Source organism: Danio rerio, chromosome 22 (genome assembly GCF_049306965.1).
Source record: "Danio rerio strain Tuebingen ecotype United States chromosome 22, GRCz12tu, whole genome shotgun sequence".
In the NCBI taxonomy this organism is placed as follows: domain Eukaryota; kingdom Metazoa; phylum Chordata; class Actinopteri; order Cypriniformes; family Danionidae; genus Danio; species Danio rerio.
Window position 1 is genome coordinate 8,490,837 of NC_133197.1, and position 17,141 is coordinate 8,507,977.

Here is a 17,141-nt window from a genome sequence, read left to right on the forward strand (position 1 = left end):
TTGGTCTTAAAAGAAAACTTTATTATTATCTCTGGAAACATTAAGTCAGCACACACACTTTATTTACATCAAGAAAATAATTTCTAAACACAGTACCTGGCCTTTAAAAGTAAAAGAAAATAAAGCATTAGATGGAAAGAAACCTGTTTAAAGCTGTCATATCTTAATAGATGTGGCCGTTTCTGGGAAGCTGCTGACCGCTGGGTCATAAAAGTACCGAGGGTAAAATGAGTCAAAATGAGAGCTGAGCACAGTCTCAAAAATAAATGCGTGCACACGAGTCAAAATATATTCCACGCTTATCTTATGCTGACCTGCATGCAGCAAAACTATATTCATGCATATTTAGATTCAGCAATGTTGCTAAGAGCTTCCATGTTGTGTACATCAAACTCTGACTCTATATCTGAATGTTTCAGAAATTGAGATTTGATTAACATTTAGCTCACTCTAAAATGCTGAATGTCATAACACAACATTGGGTCAAGTATAAGCAAACGCAGCCACTGGGTTAGAAAGTGCCATTTAATTTTACATTTTAAAAAAAATAAGTGTCAGGGTTGTCTTTATTTGACCCAGTGTTGTGTGGTGAACAGACAGAAAGTCACTGCTGAAGCATCAACTACTTTTGCTTAATTCACTGATATGTGAAAACTTCAAAACTGAAATGCAAATAATTGAGAAGGAAACATGCACATTTTATTAAATCACACCTAACATTATAGCAAAACCTATCTAGTGATCATTCTAACCAGTAATTAAAGGGACATTTCACCCAAAATGACAATTCTGTCATCATTTACTCTCTTTTTACTTGTCACAAACCAGCTTCATCTCTTCTGCTGAACACAAAAGAAGACATTTTGAAGAAATGTTGGATATCTGTAACCACTGACCTCCATAATATCAGCTTTTCCTATAATGAAGGTCAATATTTTCAGCTTTCTAACATTTTTCATAGAAAAAGGAAATCAATAAAGGTTTGTAATGACTTGAGGTTGAGTAAATATTGAGTAAATGTTCCTTTTTGGGTAAACGGTCTCTTTAATAGACATCAGTGTACTGTAACAACACATTTCAAACATTGAGATCACAGACAAAATTGATTACAACCCAAAAAAGAACAGACATCTGTGGCCCTCTGTTGAATAAATAGTCAAAAAACTTGGTTTCTCAAACTAAACAATAGCTGCACTCGCATCCTATTTTCTAATGATTGCAATTCAGTAACACGCACAGGTTCAACTGTTCAACTACACTGCAAAAATCATTTTCTTATCTCAATTTTTGCCTTGCTTCTAGTCCAAATATCTACAAATTTTGAAATCAAGAAACATTCTCTAGACAAGCAACACATGTTGTCTTGGTTTAAAAAAAGAATATATCAAAATTGAGTTTTCCTTAAAACAAGCAATATAATAAACTAAATAATCTTATGTCAAAAGGAAACTTTATTATTTTGCTTACACCATTGGCGGATTTACTTTTTGTTTTAAGAAAACTCACTTAATTTTATTTAATTATTTCTTAAAACAAGACTAAAAAGTCTAGTCTAGAAAATGCTTCTTGATTTAAGATTTTTTAGGATATTTGCACTAGAATAAAACATCTACAAACGTATCTACAGCTTTCAAAGTGTTTATGAGTTTTCAGGAAGGTCTGTTTAACTCACAGATTACTCAGGATTTCTCGATTGTGGCATCTGTATATTCACTGATTCATTCAGTGTGTTTCTGGTGTCATCTGGAAGAGAAAAACAGGAAAAAAAGAGAGAAGATCTTCATCTATTCTGTAGTTGTACATCAGCAATATCACTTCTAACATCTGACTGAGATGATCAAAATCACCAATTTTCTAAATTATTCAACCTTGTCACATTTGTGTTCTTTTTGTTTTTACTGGAGTCAATTTTGTCAGGGAATTTGTACCTTTATTCAAGTGCTTGATAATTATACTTCATCCACCACTGCTAACATATGACAGCAGACCACAAACCCTCTTAAGTTGTACAGATATATTTACCAATTCAGAAACTTTTCAGGAATACTTCATAACTACACACTATGAATCATTTATTAAGCATATGGAAAATGGTTAATTCGTCATTTGTTAAGCATTAACTCTTCATTAATAGATGTTAGTAAGCAGTATGAATAACTACATCTACAACTGCTGTTTTCTTGGCCTGTATGCACATGTATAATGTGCTTAAAGATTGTGTTTTCGTACATTGTTAATGATTCATTTTTCATTACTAAATTGCTTTATTAACTCAACTTGATCCAGTTTTGTGACCCAATCTAAAGTCAGGACTATTAATGCTTTGTAAATCCCTTATAAATGATAATTGCGGTCTTTTAAGTATCATAAGAACAATCTAAAAAATAAAAACTACTGTAAGCTTTAAACTTTGCTGAATAACAGAAGTGTTAAAATACTACATAAAATTGAATAAAACGACAAAAATATAAGAATTTACAATATATTATGATAAAATATGTCGATGTTATTAAGCGATGTTTAAACTGTACAGTCATTATATTTCAGATAAGATTGCAAAGATTTATTTTTATATTTGATATGATTCATTTAAAGTCATTTGTTTGTTTTTTCCTGTTTAAAATACAACCGAGCCTATATTTGTCATTTCTAAGGGATTTAAAAAGCATAATTAGTCCTCAGGACGACACGGTGGCTTAGTGGTTAACACTGTCACCTCACAGCAAGAAGGTCACTGTTTTTCTTGTCCCGGCTGTGCCAGTTGGCATTTGTGTGTGGAGTCTGCATGTTCTGCCCATGTTTGCATTGGTTTCCTCCGGGAGCTTCGGTTTTTCCCACAGGGTCAATGAAAATGGTGTCTAATAAAGTTCTCTACTCTACAGCACCAACACAAACCCCTACTGCCAACTCTAAACCATTTGAGAGAGCGGTCTTAAATAACTGTTGATGTAAGAGTCATTAAATAAAAACAGATTGATAACTTGCTTTTATACTTATGTGCTGAGAATTCATGAAATTTACTTAAGACTTTGAGAAGCTTCATAAATACAAGCCAGGATCAGTGCGATCTTGCAGGCCTTATTAAAATGCAGATTGTCATTTCAAGGCCTCAGATAAGCAAATATGTCAGAAAAAAATGGATTTTGCACTTAAAAAAACTAATAATGAATTGTGATTGAAATGATGAAATGATTTTAAAGTTAGAGTTTAGTTACCCACCAGAAACAGTAACATTGACTTTCAAGCAAATGTTTTTCTTGTTTCTATTCCAGAAGGTCAGCTGATAAACTCCAGAGTCGCTGCTTCTGGTGTTTTTCACAGTCAGAGATGCGCTTTGATGGTGCAGCTCCAGCCTGCATCTGAATCTCATATCATCACCGTATAAAGTCTCTCTGACATCTCCGTTCTTTCCAGATGCTAGCATCTCATCTTCATCAAATGTCCACTGTGGCCTCTCACCTCGCTCTATATTAAAATTAGTGATCAAAATTAAGCTTTCTCCTGCCATCACAGACACTGTGTTTGGACCAGATTCACCTGGGAAAACAGAGAAAGTTACTCAGACTGAGATAAAAGTAAAGTTATACTATATATTTGCATGGGACTGTGTGTCCTTCAGTATCTCTATTTTTTTTTTAATAGTGAAATGATGTAAAGTTTACTAAAATTATGTAATTTTGTCAATATGATATGCACTCTGAAACACTGATTCAAAACAAAAGATTTGTAAATGTTGTGAAGCTTCATAAAGCACTGCTTAGAAAGCATTACTATTTAGTAATATGAAGTAACAGGTCAGCCGATAGGACTGTTGCCCAACAGAAATTTTTTTTTTCCAGTTTGGTGCTCCAATTTCCGAAACGTCTGTGCAAAACGATGTGCCGAAACGTCTGTTAGTCTGTTATCACCCCTAAAAATGTAAGAAAAAGTAAAAATAAAAACAGAATGAAGCAATTGAGTGCGAATCATTACCTTCTTTTGAATAATAGTGCTTTAATTTCCCCCACAATCCAAATACATGCAGTATAGGTGAATTGGAGAAACTAAATTGGCCGCAGTGTGTGTGTGTGTGTGTGTGTGTGTTTGTGTGTGTGTATGAGAGAGTAAATGGGTGTTTATCAGCACTGAAGTTGCTATACTCTCAGTGATGGGTTTGCAGCTGGACGGCATTTACTACATAAAACATATAACAGAGTAATTGGTGGTCCATTCCACTGTGGCGACCCTTGATAAATCTGTGACTAACCGGAAAAAAAACGCATGAGTAACGAGACTAAAGGCTGATTTTTTTCCACATAATTAGACCTATAGATTACTTACTGTAGGAGCCATTTTTTGTGTTGTAGTGATTTATGTTGTCCACTAGGTGTCACTAACTGAAAACTATAACTGAGGTGCCTGTGTAAGCGAGGAAGAGCGTCAGGTATGGGAAAGCACACGGTTTTTGACCGTGCTACAGAGTAACTTGTTTGCTAGCCAGAAAACAGCAGTGTTTAGATATGTGCTGTGTATACATGGAGTGAATGTTATATTGACATGATAAAGAAGAAAGGAGAAGCAAAGATTGAGGCTTTGTTTAATTCACCTGCACAAATAAAGACATTCTGCTTAAAAACAACTTTAGCATGCATGGACTCTGATTGCACGCGTGAAATACGTGCTCACCCCCATTTCTGGCGATAACAGCAATGGAAGGCTGTTATATTAAGTCAAAAACCTCTGCTTCCAGTGATCTGTGAGTATAAATTCACGTCAGTGACAGCTCTTGAACACATTTATACTTGGGACCGATAGCCATGTGGATCTCGTTTGCTGTTCCTGTTTGAGTTGCTGTGGATCTCGCTTGCTGATCCTGTTGGAGTGGCGTTGGACTTCGTTGCTGTTCCTGTTGGAGTTGCTGTGTATCTCGTTTGCTGTTCCTGATAGAGTTGCATTGGACTTCGTTTGCTGTTCCTGTTCTAGTTGCGTTGGACTTCGTTCGTTGTTCCTGTTGGATTCGCATTGGATGGTGATTCAACACAGGATTTAAAGGTACATTGTTGCAACAATAACTGAACTTAATGGCCATTTATTATGTGTGCACACAAAACAAGCGTAAATCCAATGCATTGGTTGCCAAAGGGTTGGACAATTTTTTGTACTGTATGGTTGTTCTGAAATTGTGGTAATATGGAGGAACAGTGTTTAAATGAGGAAGAATCTGCTGGGTCAAAACAACAGCTTTATGATGATAGTGAGCCTGAAAGGCAAAAAAGGCCAGTTAAACTTACCGCAAAGGCCTTATTGGAAAAACTGCAATCATTGCAAGCAATTAGGAAAGCAAAGTTGAACAAAGCAGACAAAATAATAGAAACTATTAAAAGGTTGATGCAAAATAACAGAGAATATGAAAATGAAGTACAAAGTGTATTTGAAAATTTCAAAAGGTTATGTTTGGAGGCTCAAGAAGCACATGAATCTTTGTTGACTTTGTTGCCTGATAATGAAATTGAGAAACATGATATATGGTACAAGGCAAAAATGATTTCAAAAAACGAGTTTATTGAACATGTCAATTTATGGTTGTCCACATCTGACACATGTCAGGAAATAACTGAAGTGGTTACTGATGCAAATATTAATGATGAGGTTGTCCCAGAGGACAGTGTTTCAAATGTTTCAAAGGGTGCCACTAACTATAGTAAGCACAGTTCCAGTAGTAGTTCTTCTACTGCATCAGCTCGTGTACAGGCTGAAGCAGAGAGAGCTGCACTTATGGCCTGTGCCGCTGCATTGAAATCTAAACATGCAATTGAAACGAAGCAAGAGGAATTGAGAAAACAGAAGGAACAACTTGAATTGGATGCTGAAATAGCAGCATCTACTGCAAAACTTGCTGTTTTGAGTACTGTTGGCAGCCAAAGCAAATGCTCACATACTGGTAGTTCTCATTCAAAAGGAAAGGAAGTTACAAAGAGTCAAACGTCAAGGGATGTGATTGGAAATGGAATTTTTGATTCAACAAGAAGAAAAATATTAAATCCACAAGCTACTGAATATGTACCAACAAGTCAACTATCAGTGGCCACAGTTGGAGCTAAAAACAGCAGTCCATCACAACCAACTCGCACTACCTCTAACTTCCCATCACAATCAGTTTGTGCTACTTCTAACTTCCCATCACAATCAACAACAATGCAGCACATAGGAGGATTGAACACTTATGGCACCAGCACTAATCAACATCAGGACTCAAGTCAGTTTGTACAACATTCCAGTGGCAGTATGGCAACACAAGCTTTAAACCCTCTTACATCATACGATGAACCTCTTTTTGAGATTTTGAAAAAGCAGGAGGAGCTCACTGCATATCTTGTACATCAAGCTCAACCTCACACACTTCCAAATAGAGAGATTCCAGTCTTCAATGGTGATCCACTTCATTATGTATCCTTTTTGAGAGCATTTGAACATGGTGTTGAGGAAAGAACTCGCAATAAAAGGGACTGTTTGTATTTTTTGGAGCAATTTACCACAGGTCAACCTAAAGAACTGGTTCGAAGTTGTCAACATCTTGATCCTGAAATAGGTTATCCATTGGCTAAGAATCTTCTGAAGGAGCAATTTGGTAATGATTTTAAAATTGCTGCTGCATATATGGATAAAGCTTTAGGCTGGCCCTTGTTAAAGGCTGAGGACGCACAAGGGTTATATGCATATTCCTTGTTTTTGCGCTCATGTTGTAACCTTCTTAATGACATCTCTTTTATGCAAGAGCTCAACATGCCAAGTAATATGAGAACCGTTGTAATGAAGTTACCTTTCAAGTTGAGAGAACGTTGGCGAGAAAAGGCCTGTGAGATAATGGATCTGATCCAAGCCAGACCCAATTTCTCACATCTTGTTGATTTCATCGAACGACATGCAAAGATCGTTTCTGATCCTGTGTTTGGATGTATTCAAGACAAACAACAAGTTGCAAGCAAAGCTGGTAAGGTATTCAAGGGAAACAGTTTTGCTACAAATGTTGTTGCCTCAGTTCCAGTTAAAAACTTACAGCAAGGAACTCGTTTTGTGAGCAAGATTGATGAAAGCAAGACTTGCTTGTTATGTCAAGGCAATCATGTTTTGGAAAGGTGTCATGTTTTAAAGAAGAAGACACAACGAGAAAAGATTGACTTTTTGAAAGGAAAAGGAATTTGTTTCAGCTGTTTGAAATCTAGACATTTAAGCAAAGAATGTGACAATCGTCTTGTCTGTGAAGTCTGCAAGCAAATGCATCCTACAGTTTTGCACATATATCGCAAATTGGCAGCTGGAATTCCACAGGCAAAGGACACTGAAAAGAGGAGCAGCATAGTCTCTACCCAAACTTGTGGCCATACAGGGGCCGGGAATGAAAAGTGCTTGCTTTCAATTATTCCAGTACAAGTAAAATCAATTAAAAGTCAGAAAGTAATTCAGACTTATGCCTTTCTGGACCCTGGGAGCTCAGCCTCATTTTGTTCAGAGCAGCTCATGAATGAGCTTAACATTGGAGGAAAAAAAATTAACATCTATCTTCGTACTATGGGGCAAGAACAGCCTGTGTCTTGTAATGTCATAACTGGTTTAGAGGTATGCGGTATCAACAGTAATAAGTTCTTCTCTCTTCCTGAAGTGTACACACAGAAGAAACTGCCTGTCAATTCGGACAATATTGTAACGCAGGAGGACATTTCCAAATGGCCATATCTAGACAGAGTAACAATTCCTCACATTGAAGCCAATATAGGTTTACTGATTGGAGCTAATGCATCTCAAGTAATGGAACCTTGGGAAATAATAAACAGCTATGGCGATGGGCCATATGCCATTAGAACCCTACTGGGGTGGGTTGTTAATGGACTTTCAGAAGCAAGCAGTAACTGTGAGGATGAAACTGGTACACCCTCTGTTACTGTTAATAGGATTTCTATCAGAAGGCTTGAAGAATTGCTCCAAAATCAGTATAATCACGACTTCAATGAAATTGTTGTCGAGAAAGAGGAGATGTCAAGGGAGGATTTGCAATTTATGGAAATGATGAAGAACTCTGTCAAAATGCAGGATGGTCATTATAGCCTGAGGCTACCATTTCGTAGTGATGATGTTGTACTTCCAAACAACTTAAGTGTTGCCAAACAAAGGTGTAATGGTTTGAGAAAAAGGCTTGAAAGGAATCAACTGTTGCATGAGGAGTATACTCATTTTCTGTCTGATGTTCTGGAGAAAGGATATACTGAAAAGGTGCCAGAGCATCAATTAGATCGTGATGATGGAAAGGTTTGGTATATTCCTCATCATGGAGTATTACATGCAAAGAAAGGAACATTGAGGGTCGTGTTTGATTGTGGGGCAACGTTTAGAGATACTTCACTCAACAAACAATTGTTGCAAGGTCCCAATCTTACAAATTCACTTTTGGGAGTATTGTTACGATTCAGACAGGAAACCATAGCACTAATGGCTGACATTCAAGCTATGTTTCATCAGGTCAAGGTAGCAGAAGATGATGTGGATTTTCTTCGGTTTTTATGGTGGTCTGATGGAAACTTGAAGCAGGAAGTCACTACATATAGAATGATAGTCCATCTGTTTGGAGCCGCGTCTTCTCCAAGTTGTGCATGTTATGCATTAAGACGAACGGCAGAGGACAATCAAGCACTTTTTCCATCAGAAGTGATCAACACTGTCTTTGATTGTTTCTATGTAGATGACTGCTTGAAAAGCATCTTCTCAGAGGAGGCTGCTATTGCCATGGTGCAGGATCTTATTGCTCTTTGTCAAAAGGGTGGATTTTGTTTGACGAAATGGACCAGTAATAGCCGTAAGGTACTACAATCAGTTCCAGAAGAGTACAGAAGTAAAGACATCCAGTACTTGGATTTAGACCGGGACAAGCTGCCTGTAGAACGAACTTTAGGGCTTCAGTGGTGTGCAGAAGCTGACACGTTTCAATTTAAACTGCAGTTGAAACCCCATCAGTGCACAAGAAGAGGAATTTTGTCTACTGTTAGTTCAGTTTATGATCCTATGGGATTTCTTGCTCCTCTTATGTTGCCCGCCAAGTTGCTTCTACAGGAGATGTGTAGACAGAATCTGGGCTGGGATGAAGAAATACCTCCAGCTCTCAGAAAACAGTGGACTTGTTGGATTTCTAATTTGGATGAAGTGTCAGAGTTTCAAGTAGGCCGATGCTTAAAACCTACAGATTTCGGTGAAATCATGCATGCCTGTTTGCATCATTTTTCAGATGCCTCTGAAAAAGGATATGGTATGGTTACTTATCTTAGGATGATTAACAGTGATGATAAAGTGCATGTAACATTTCTACTTGCTAAGTCCAGAGTGGCTCCCCTTAAAACTCTAACCATTCCTCGCTTGGAGTTAACAGCAGCTGTTCTCTCTGTTAAAGTGGACCAGATGTTGAGAAGGGAATTAAGACTTCAATTGGAGAACTCAGTTTTTTGGACTGACAGTCAAACTGTGCTCAAGTACATCAAAAATGAAGACAAACGCTTCCAAACCTTTGTTGCAAATAGGGTCTCTTACATTAGAGATAGGACATTGCTTCAGCAATGGAGATATGTTGCCACCAAGGAAAATCCGGCAGATGATGCTTCACGTGGAATGCATATCAAGGCATTTATGCACAGTAAGAGATGGATTGCAGGTCCTAGCTTTCTTTGGAGAACAGAAGAGCATCAGTTACACCCAAAAGAGCAAATTGTCGATATGCACGAAGATGATGATCCAGAGATCAAGAAAGATCTTAGAGTGAATGCTGTTATCATGCAAGATATCCAGAATGCCAGTAACTGTCTTATCACACATTTTTCAGACTGGAAAAAACTGAAAGTGGCAGTTGCTTGGATGCTCAAGGTAAAAAAGCTACTGAAACTGATATGTCTCAAAAGAAAGGAATTACTGTTACTGGAAAGGAATTGCAGTGCTTCAAAATCAGACATAGATTTACAAATGAAGTCATTCAAGGCAACTTTGGGTGGACAATTTTTGTCGTTGGAAGACCTCTTTGAGGCTGAAATAGCCATTGTTCGCTTCAGTCAGCAGCAAGAGTTTCGAGATGAGATTCAACAACTGAAGCATGGTTCCTGTGGGGTCAAGAAGGAGAGCAGCATATACAGATTGGACCCTGTATTGGATGACGAACTCATCAGAGTAGGAGGAAGACTCAGAAAGGCAGCCATGCCTATCGAAGCCAAACATCCCATCATTTTGTCCAAAAATCACCATGTGTCAAATCTTCTACTTCATCACATTCATGACCAATTGGGTCATTGTGGTAGGAATCATATGTTGTCCAAACTCAGACAATCATATTGGATTATAAACGCTAATGCTGCTGCAAGAAAAGTCATTTCCAAATGTATTGTATGTAGACGTTACAAAGGAAAGATGGGCGAACAAAAGATGTCTGACCTACCTCTTGAACGAATTACACCTGATCTTCCACCTTTTACAAATACTGGTGTGGATTACTTCGGTCCTATCGAAGTTAGAAGAGGACGTAGTACAGTAAAACGATACGGAGTGATTTTTACTTGTATGGCAAGTAGAGCGGTGCACTTGGAAGTAGCCTATTCTTTGGACACAGATGGATGTATAAATGCTCTACGAAGATTTATTTCTCGTAGAGGTCAAGTAGTACACATCAGGTCAGATAATGGGACAAACTTCATTGGTGCCAACAGAGAGTTAAAAGAGGCCATTTTTGCATGGAACGACAAGCAAATTGAAAAGGAGTTACTTCAAGTAGGTGTTCAGTGGAGCTTCAATCCACCGGCTGGATCCCATTATGGAGGTGCATGGGAGCGCATTATTCGGATGGTGAGAAACATTCTTTGCTCTGTACTTCGCCAACAAACACTGGATGACGAATCCTTTCATACCATTCTGTGTGAAGTAGAATCAATCCTAAATGATCGTCCCATTACCAAGGTATCCAGTGATCCCAATGACCTTGAAGCTCTTACTCCAAATCATCTGCTTCTCATGAAAGGCAAGCCTGCTTTACCACCAGGTCTTTTTGAAAGAACAGATCTCTATGTGAAAAGAAGATGGAAACAAGTGCAGTACCTAGCTGATCTTTTCTGGAAAAGATGGATACGGGAGTATCTTCCTCTACTCCAAAAACGTCAAAAATGGACAAAGGAACGTCGAAGTTTTAGTACAGGGGACATTGTACTTTTACTGGATCCTACTGCGCCTCGTGGCTCATGGCCACTTGGTCGAGTATTAGAAACCTTTTCAGATGATAAGGGCCTGGTACGAACTGTAAAGGTAAAAACCAAGAGTAGTATTTTAGAACGACCAGTAAGAAAGCTTTGTCTGTTGCTGGAGGTAAATGACTAATGTGGACTGTTACAGTCTGAGTCATGTGGTGCTTCAATATTTGTTATGGCTCCTTTACGTAATATTTGTAATTGTTATGTTAATTACCATAATCAATTAAGGGGCCGGTGTGTAGGAGCCATTTTTTGTGTTGTAGTGATTTATGTTGTCCACTAGGTGTCACTAACTGAAAACTATAACTGAGGTGCCTGTGTAAGCGAGGAAGAGCGTCAGGTATGGGAAAGCACACGGTTTTTGACCGTGCTACAGAGTAACTTGTTTGCTAGCCAGAAAACAGCAGTGTTTAGATATGTGCTGTGTATACATGGAGTGAATGTTATATTGACATGATAAAGAAGAAAGGAGAAGCAAAGATTGAGGCTTTGTTTAATTCACCTGCACAAATAAAGACATTCTGCTTAAAAACAACTTTAGCATGCATGGACTCTGATTGCACGCGTGAAATACGTGCTCACCCCCATTTCTGGCGATAACAGCAATGGAAGGCTGTTATACTTACCAATTAGCTGTTGGCTCCTAATAGCATTTTTGTTTTCAGCTTTTTAAACTAATTCAGATGCCCATATTGTATTTTATTAGTAAAGTCCATTGAACTCACCAAACACAAAGACTCTGAATGAGCTGTAGATGGACTTTTTGCTGCTGATGATGTGTAGTTTATAAGCTCCGGAGTGTTCGTTTGTGATGTCTCTGATGGTCAGAGATCCAGTCCTCTTGTCCAGCAGCAGTTTGTCTCTGAATCTCTCGTCGGCTTCAGTAAATGTGCTCTCTGATGTTTCTCCGTTCATTTGAGCTATGAGGTTGTTTTCGTCTCCAAACATCCACAGGATCAGATCATCTCTTTGTAATTCAGCACGAACATTCAGAGTGACGTTGTTTCCCTCCTTTCCTAATATCATACTCGCTTAGAAACAAAACAAAGGGTTGAAATTAGATCAAGTCACAATGTAAAATTAAATGTTGACTGTAAAAGACTGGAGGAAATAATACTGAACCACTGTGATGACAGACTTTGGTTAAAGCATTTTAGTATGACCGAAAATACATTTTCAGATCATTTACAATTTAATCGGTCTGCTGGTTTGTCCATTATTGTGGCACCACAAGGTCATTTATATTATCACATGATTTGTTAAAACAAAATCACATACATATTTGATGCAGATGCTCTGTGCATGCATGTTTCCATCATAGTTAATGTACATTGTTTCTTATTGGAAAAAAAAAGTTTATCCTATTCAGTTGTTCACATAAATTTATGCAAACTTTTTTAATTAATGTGACTTTGGGATTTCCATTAGACATTCTTCAGAGACGTCATCTCTGGATGAAGTCTGAACATGAAGAAGCTTGAGCTAAATCTCAGACTCACCTTTGACTAAAACAAAGAACCGTTTTTCTGATGGCTCTTTGCTGTTGTTGATCTTTAGTGTATAAAGTCCAGTGTGTTCGGGTCTGGTTTTATTGATAGTCAGAGATCCAGTCTTGTCATCCACCATCAGTTTGCCTTTGAATCTCCCATCAGCTGTATCATATGGACGGATCTCCCTGTTCCCTTCCTTGATTTCAGCTATAAGAGAGTTTTCTTCGTACAGCCACTGAATCTGATCTGTTTTAGCAATTTCACCATTAACCTTTAGCGTGACAGATTTTCCCTCTTTCACTGTAACTTTGTTGACTGTCAGAAAAAAGAAATGAGATCCTCAATCACTTTACAAAGGGGAAAACTAATCCAACTGAATTAATAACATGATGAAGCCTATTAGAATACAGTATTACCAATTAACTCTGATTTTAAGCAAAATAAATTAATATATGAAATCATATGAATTTTTTAAGTTTTCTAAGTGAAAATAAAGTCAGAAGGGAACATTTATGTGGCACTAAAACAGACACACACATTAATTTTTCATTATTAACAAAAATACCACAAAACATTAAGTCAGTTGATATTACTACTCACATTGCAGTTGTGTGATAATAATACATTGCATGTGTGCATTTCAAAGCATCAACATCACAGAAATACTCACAGTTTACCAGCACTTTCAAGGTCTTGCTTGAGGTTATCTTGCCACTGTTGCTGATCTGTAGTTTGTACAGTCCTGTGTGATAGTTTTTGAAGTTTGTGATGGTCAGAGATCCAGTCTTCTTGTCAAGGTTCAGACTTTTAAATATCTCATCAGGAAAGACGACTGTATCTGTGGTCTTTTCCAACTGAGCTATGAGACGGTCTTCATCTCCAAACATCCACAGGATCAGATCATCGTTCTGTATTACAGTGTCAGTGTCTAAAGTGACAGAACTACCCTCCATCACTGACATCACATCCTCTTCATTTCACAGAAGCACAAAGAAACAGAGAAATACAAAATAAAGTTCATTTAGATGCTAGTTTAGTTTTGTGGTAGTTAAAAAAATATAAAACAAATCTTTACAGGTCAGTGACACTAGAAAAAGATGCATAATGCTATATTTTTTTCACAACATATTTTGAGCTGAACTAACAGTTATTACAAACATTAGTAGTATTACTGACAGTAAACAGTTCTTCCTTTAATAGCAAGTTAATTTGTATTCAATTACAGGAATGTGTAGAATAAGCTTATTCAATTAATTGACTAAATCAAACTATTTAAATGAATCAATTATTATTTATATTTGGTCACAGAGTCAGAAGGCCTGGATTAAAGTTAAAGATCTGTTTGTTTAAACTGTTTAATCTTAGCCTGTGAACTGAGCTGGCAAGCACAGTATCTTTGTGTTTCAAGGCATGTGATTAGCTGTTTGCTCCTTATGTTCTGCCTTCATGTGCCCACACTAATAAACTCGGAATCAAAGTCTGAGTTAACAGAATAAGTTTATAATCAGGGTCAACTCAAAACTCATCATAATCCTGACTTTGTTTAGCCATCATCATGGAACAGGCACCTGCTCTTCACTTCAACACTGACTTTTATTTAAAGACTTGAGATACTCACGTATGAGAGTAAGAATGAATGTTTGATATGAGGTCCCAGTGCTGCTGATGATCTTCAGTTTATAGACTCCAGCATGTTCGCTTGCTGTGTTTGTTATTGTTACTGATCCAGTCTTAGGGTCCAACTCCAGTCTGTCTCTGAATCTCCCATCAGCACCATCACCTGTGGAGATCTCTCTGGTTTTTCTATTGACTCCAGCAATAAGAGTCTCTTGCGGTCCAAACATCCACAGTATCTGATCGTCTCTCTGAATCACAGCATAAGGCTGTAAAGTGACAGATCCTCTCTCCTTCACAGACACGATCTTTGCTTCATCTGTCACAGCAGCACATAAACATGGTGATGTGAATATTACGAATTAATCTGATTTAGTATTTGATTAAATGTTCATGAACAATCTAATAACCATTGATGCTACATAAACTGACTTATTAGTAGAGATGCAGGCATTCCCATTCTCCTGTTTTACAGTATTGATGTGAAAATTAAGTGCAGTGCTGTTTAGGTCAAGCTAAACTCTGGGTTGAGGATACAAGCAGTTTATTATTGCCAAGATAATAATGTAATGCAGGCTAACAAAAACGCATGGCATCACAGGGACAAACGAGAAAAAAATAACAAGAAATAAACAAACACAAATATGATTTAGTTAATGTCATGCAGGTCAACAGTGGACAAACACAGACTTCAGTTATTGCTACTCTAAACCAATTTCAACAGAGCTGGTGTTAAAAATGACTTATATGCTGACTAACAATGACAACAACTCTACAATAGCATACTTTAATACTTACACATCTGACATTGTTGAACAACGAACTCTCCTTTTTGCTCCTCTTTTTAGCAGCACAAAAAAACAAAAGTTTATTAAATACTTAGAAATTGGAATCAATCATGCAGTCCCCATTTAAACATACAGTTGAAGTCAGAATTGTTAGCCCGCCCCCTTTGATATTTTTATTTTTTATTTTTTTTATTTTACAGTATGTCTGATAATGTTATTTTCTTCTGGAGAAAGTCTGTTTTGTTATATTTCAGCTAGAAGAAAAGCAGTTTTTAATTTTTTAAAACCCATTTTAAGGTCAAAATTATTAGCCCCTTTAAGCTATATATATATTTTCTGATAGTCTACAGAACAAACCATAAACCATTGTTATACAATAACTTTTCTAATTACCCTAACCTGCCTAGTTAACCTAATTAACCTAGTTAAGCTTTTAAATGTCACTTTAAGCTGTATAGAAGTGTCTTTAAAAATATCTAGTAAAATACTATGAACTCATCATTAAACCACACTGAACGGAACTAAACTGAACTTCAACACAAAACTGAACTGACACTGTTTCAATTTACTTTAATCTTCTATGTGAAGCTGCTTTGACACAATCTACAATGTAAAAGCCCTGTAGAAATAAAGATGAATAGAACTGAATCATGTCAAAGATAAAAATTAATCAGTTATTAGAAATTTGAAGTTATTAAAACTATTTTGTTTAGAAATGTGTTGAAATAAATCTTCTCTCCGTTAAACAGAAATTGGGGGGGGAAAAAACAAACAGAGGGGCTAATTATTCAGAGAGGCTAATAATTCTGACTTCAACTGTACAATATACTGTAGCTTTGGACAAAATAAAGCCTTAAAAAACACTTGGTTTATGAAATTAATAATGTACATTTCTAATATTAAACTATTATATATTATCATATCTATCAATTATATATGGGAAAAATGTATTATACAATTAACAGCACTACATCACTTACTTTTAGGAAGAAACTTGTGGCGATGGTAAAACATAAAAGCAGCTGCTCCTGCAAACACCAGCAGAAGAACAACAACAGCTATTCCTGCCGCAGCAGCTGGAGATAAACCTGAATCTGGAACTGGAACTGATCAAGAAAAAACAGTCAGGAATGAACACCATAAACATCCAATAATGAATATCTGGTAGGTTGATGTTTGTTAATGATCCTTGATTAATTGCATATAAAGATTTAAAAATCTAATTAAGAATACAATTTGATCTTTATGCACAAAGTATGCGTCATCTTGGAATGGTCAATTTGTCATCATTCATTGTAAATGTGATTTGAGATTGCCCTTTGTTTGTAGAGGTTGTAGATGAAAAGCAATGATGTTAAATATTGTTCAGTTTCTTAATCTTTTTACTGGTAAGTTTAGAATGTCTCTCTGGAGTGAAGTGTGAACTTGAGAACTTTACACTGTATTCCATATTGGTTTCCATGGTGACCTAACAAGCTTTTGGAATTCTGTTACATTCTAATTTCTGTACATTCTAAATCCCCTGTGTGTGATGATTCTGCCAGGGGCTCAGAAATAAAAATCCCACATACTGTTACAAACCCCTCACTGCTCAAAGGGTTAAACAGACTGATTGTTTAACTTAATACAATGGTTATTAACTGAACTGTGAAGTACTGACTTGAATGCCATTTTACAAATCATCAAAGATCATATATAATCTGATATAATAGTTTCACATTTGTTAATTAATGTAATGCATTTGTTCAGCAAAATTAACAACTGAAGTTTAATCTGATACATACATGCAGAAATCTACAGTTGATGTATGTTGACTAACGCTCAAGTGTTAACCAAAAAGTTTGGGCCTTTTATAGCGGTTTATGTATAAATTCCTACAGAAACACAACAGCATATTGTGAAGCAAGTACTGTCACCTGTCATATTGTAAAGCTGCAACTCTATAAGAGTGTTAAAAACCATAAAACTAAAATTCCCGGATCAGAGTTCACAGAACAAAAAAA

The 17,141-nt window shown here is 36.8% G+C and overlaps 2 protein-coding genes across 6 annotated transcripts in view; one reads left to right on the top strand and one right to left on the bottom strand.

Moving 5' to 3' along the window:
- LOC137488999 (pregnancy-specific glycoprotein 22-like) overlaps nt 1-17,141 on the bottom strand; it is an 18,557-nt gene continuing 1,416 nt past the window's right edge. For 2 of the 4 annotated variants that reach the window (XM_073937258.1, XM_073937259.1), the window contains 4 exons: nt 16,119-16,244; nt 11,972-12,277; nt 3,220-3,537; nt 1-1,743 (listed from right to left, as the gene is read on the bottom strand). In XM_073937258.1, coding sequence (XP_073793359.1) covers nt 1,676-1,743; nt 3,220-3,537; nt 11,972-12,277; nt 16,119-16,244 — 818 coding nt within the window. In that variant the 3' untranslated portion in view covers nt 1-1,675. Of the gene's footprint in view, nt 1,744-3,219; nt 3,538-11,971; nt 12,278-12,745; nt 13,052-13,406; nt 13,707-14,354; nt 14,670-15,148; nt 15,191-16,118; nt 16,245-17,141 lie in introns of all 4 variants that reach the window. The other 2 variants (XM_073937256.1, XM_073937257.1) reach the window with 2 other exon arrangements.
- The window catches only part of LOC141380169 (uncharacterized), a 13,162-nt gene continuing 12,145 nt past the window's right edge, over nt 16,125-17,141 (top strand). For both annotated transcript variants that reach the window (XM_073937281.1, XM_073937279.1), the window contains exon 1: nt 16,125-16,302. The gene's annotated coding sequence lies outside the window, so the exon portion shown is untranslated. The remainder of the gene's footprint in view (nt 16,303-17,141) is intronic.